The sequence below is a fragment of the Otolemur garnettii genome, unplaced genomic scaffold (genome assembly GCF_000181295.1).
Source record: "Otolemur garnettii isolate 467f Iridium unplaced genomic scaffold, OtoGar3 scaffold00136, whole genome shotgun sequence".
Taxonomy (NCBI): Eukaryota; Metazoa; Chordata; class Mammalia; order Primates; family Galagidae; genus Otolemur; species Otolemur garnettii.
This window is the reverse complement of record NW_003852531.1, coordinates 384,913-387,986: the sequence shown is the minus strand read 5'-3', so window position 1 is coordinate 387,986 and position 3,074 is coordinate 384,913. Positions and strand designations below refer to the sequence as shown.

Below are 3,074 nucleotides of genomic sequence, written 5' to 3'. Positions count from 1 at the left end.
AAAAAAAAAAAGAATCCCAAGAAACTAGGAACATAAGAACAAAGACAAAGTTTGGAGAAAATGATTAGAGCCCTAAAAGCCAGGGAGGCCACATGAGACCGTTGACTTTTTTCTTCCTCTCTTTTTCCTCATATTGATAAGAGATTCTTCTCAATATTTTAGTTCAATCTCATATTCATATAGGTGGGTCTTTTGGGGTTACCTAGAGATAAATAATTTTTTTTTTTTGAGATAGAGCCTCAAGCTGTCTCCCTGGGTAGAGTGCTGTGGCATCACAGTTCACAGCAACCTCCAACTCCTGGGCTCAAGCGAGTCTCCTGCCTCCGCCTCCCAAGTAGCTAGGACCACAGGCGCCTGCCACAACGCCTGGCTGTTTTTTGGTTGCAGCTGTCATTGTTGTTTGGTGGGCCCAGGCTTCGAACCCGCTACCTTAGGTGTATGTGGCTGGTGCCTTAGCCACTTGATAGGTGCCGAGCCGAGATAAATAAATTTTGAGAAAAACAGATACTAACTTAAGTCTTTAAATTCTAAAATCAGGGGTGGCGCCTGTGGCTCAAGGAGTAGCAGGTTCAAACATGGCCCAGCCAAAAACAGCAAAAAAAAAAAAAAAAAAAAAAAAATTCTAAAATCAGGTCTGTCTGATGGTAAATTCAGATCTTTTTTATTGTAAATACTTGTTTTTAATGAAATAAACATATCTGATAATTAATGGCACTTTAAGTAATTTTAATATATTAGATACTGGAGTAATAGTTATAACCTGCCCCATAATGATTTTTAATGGAATATTACTATATTGTAGCCTTTACCATCTTATATATCTAAATATACCTCTATTCTTAATTTCAGTCCCCTGGTTTTGCACATATAAGGAGCCAAAAGAGTTTGACAAGCACGGAGATCATGAGAATTCAAAGGGCGACAGACTTTCTCAAGTAAGTATCACATTCTCTTTACTCCGTCTTAATAGCCTACAAAGATACCTTGTGGTCAGAGAGAACTTAAAGATGGGACATTACAGCGGTTTTATCCATTTCCAGCTTTTTAAAATAAAATTTTACAGCTTTTGTAAAGGTATAGTTGATATACAGTAAACTGTGTATGTATTTAAAGAGGTCAGCTGACAGATGTTATATAAGCGTGAAACTATCACCACAGTCAGGACAATGAACGAATTCATCCCCTCCAGAAGTTCCCTACATCATACCAGCTGTCAGTCCTTCTGTTCACTCCTCATCCCTGGGCACCTGTTGATGTGCTTCTTGTCACTGTACCTTAATTTGCATGTGATTCCACACAGAGTAGAGTAATTCCGTCTGCACTCATCTTTTGCCTGCTTCTTTCACTCAGCATAATACTTTTAACATCTCTTTACTTTTAACCTATTTGTGTTTCTCTATTTAAAGTTGGTTTCTTGGATGTATATAGTTAGGTCTTGCTTTTAAAAAATCATGTCCAACAATCTGCATTCCAAGTAACGTATTTAGACTATATATTCTAACTGATGCCATATATTACATGTGAACTGTTTTTACTTTGGCTGGTGTAGGCATGAACTTCCCAGCTCTGCATGAGTCCTGAGGATGTTTCCTCTGTTCCCCTTTGGAGTTTGTTTTCTGGCCTTGTGTAGTTTCTTCCAACACATGCATTGATCAGTAATACCCATTTGAAGACTTGAGGTGACCCTCTGTGAAATTCTGAAGCTCTCTGTGCAGCTCTTCTTTGGTATTCTTTCCTAAAAACTCTAGTTGCCTTGGCCTTCTCAAGTTCCCAGATCCGTGCCCTCAATTGATACAAAAGGAATGAGATAGGTCATGTGGACTGGTGAGTAACACTTCATGAGCTTTGGGCACAGAAAGGAGGAAACTGTTATTGCCCAGGTGGGTGGGCCCAGGTAGGAGACACGGGAAATCCTTGGTAACGTGGTATAGTGAGGAAGGACTGCGTGAGAAAGTGTGGGAGGTGAGTTCAACTATTGATATAATGGTTGATCATTGTCGGGAGGCCAAGGTTGCTACAGGTGACCAGGCGATTCAGTATACAGTATCCAACCAGCACGGCTTTGGAGCAGTTCAAATCCATGGTCAGGATGGCGCCTGTGGCTCAGTCGGTAGGGCGCCTGCACCATATACCAAGGGTGGTGGGTTCAAATCTGGCCCCAGCCAAACTGCAACAAAAAAATAGCCGGGCGTTGTGGCAGGCTCCTGTAGTCCCAGCTACTTGGAAGGCTGAGGCAAGAGAATCACCTAAGCCTAAGAGTTGGAGGTTGCTGTGAGCTGTGATGCCATGGCACTCTACTGAGGGTGATAAAGTGAGACTCTGTCTCTCCAGAAAAAAACCAAATCCATAGGTCATAGGGCCTAACATGTGTGGAAAGGCCTGGGAGCCACAGTGTATGTTCAGGCAGCCTAATTCCAACAGTCCTTTCACTTGGCTGACAGCGAGTACTCAGTTGGGTAGCTAGGAGTAAATCATGGGATCCAGCTGCATAAGAAATGGGGCAGCTGCTGCTGGGACAGGGCCTTGAGGCTCCAACTGTTAGACATTGAAAGGTGGAAAGGTGACACACAGAACCAGGCTGAGTAGAGTTAATAGCATAGATTCATTAAGAGCATCTGGAAGCAGGTGGGCAGCCACCTAAAATGGGAAATACGACAGCACTGAGTTTGGGTGAGGGCCTCTTTCAAAGCCATTCAGGACGTGGCGCACACGCAGGTCTGGAGCTGGTGGGTGTGTCAGCAGTGACTGGCATTGTGGGATGAAAGACGAAAAGTCATCTGCTGGAGGCCTTGTAAAAGGCCGGAGGGTTATCTGCTGGAAATTTTCTGTACCCTGGAAAGAATGTTTAATAGAACCAGAGGAAACATGGAGAGGCCTATTCTTTGCTTAATGAATGTCCAGAAACCTTTGGAGGTAGAGAAAGACCAATGAGCGTTTAAACCTACAGGAGGTAGAGGATGAACGAGTGTTTAGACCTTTTGGCTCCTGGAGGTAGAGAAAGACTAACAAGTCCTATATTCTGTTCTTAAGGAGTGTTTAAACCTACAGGAGGTAGAGAATGAACGAGTGTTTAG

General features: G+C 42.9%; 1 protein-coding gene across 1 annotated transcript in view; it reads left to right on the top strand.

The window, feature by feature from the left end:
• Positions 1-3,074, top strand: part of DZANK1 (double zinc ribbon and ankyrin repeat domains 1) — a 73,998-nt gene that overhangs the window by 20,871 nt on the left and 50,053 nt on the right. The window contains exon 6 of the mRNA XM_023518386.1: positions 850-935. Coding sequence (XP_023374154.1) covers positions 850-935 — 86 coding nt within the window. The remainder of the gene's footprint in view (positions 1-849; positions 936-3,074) is intronic.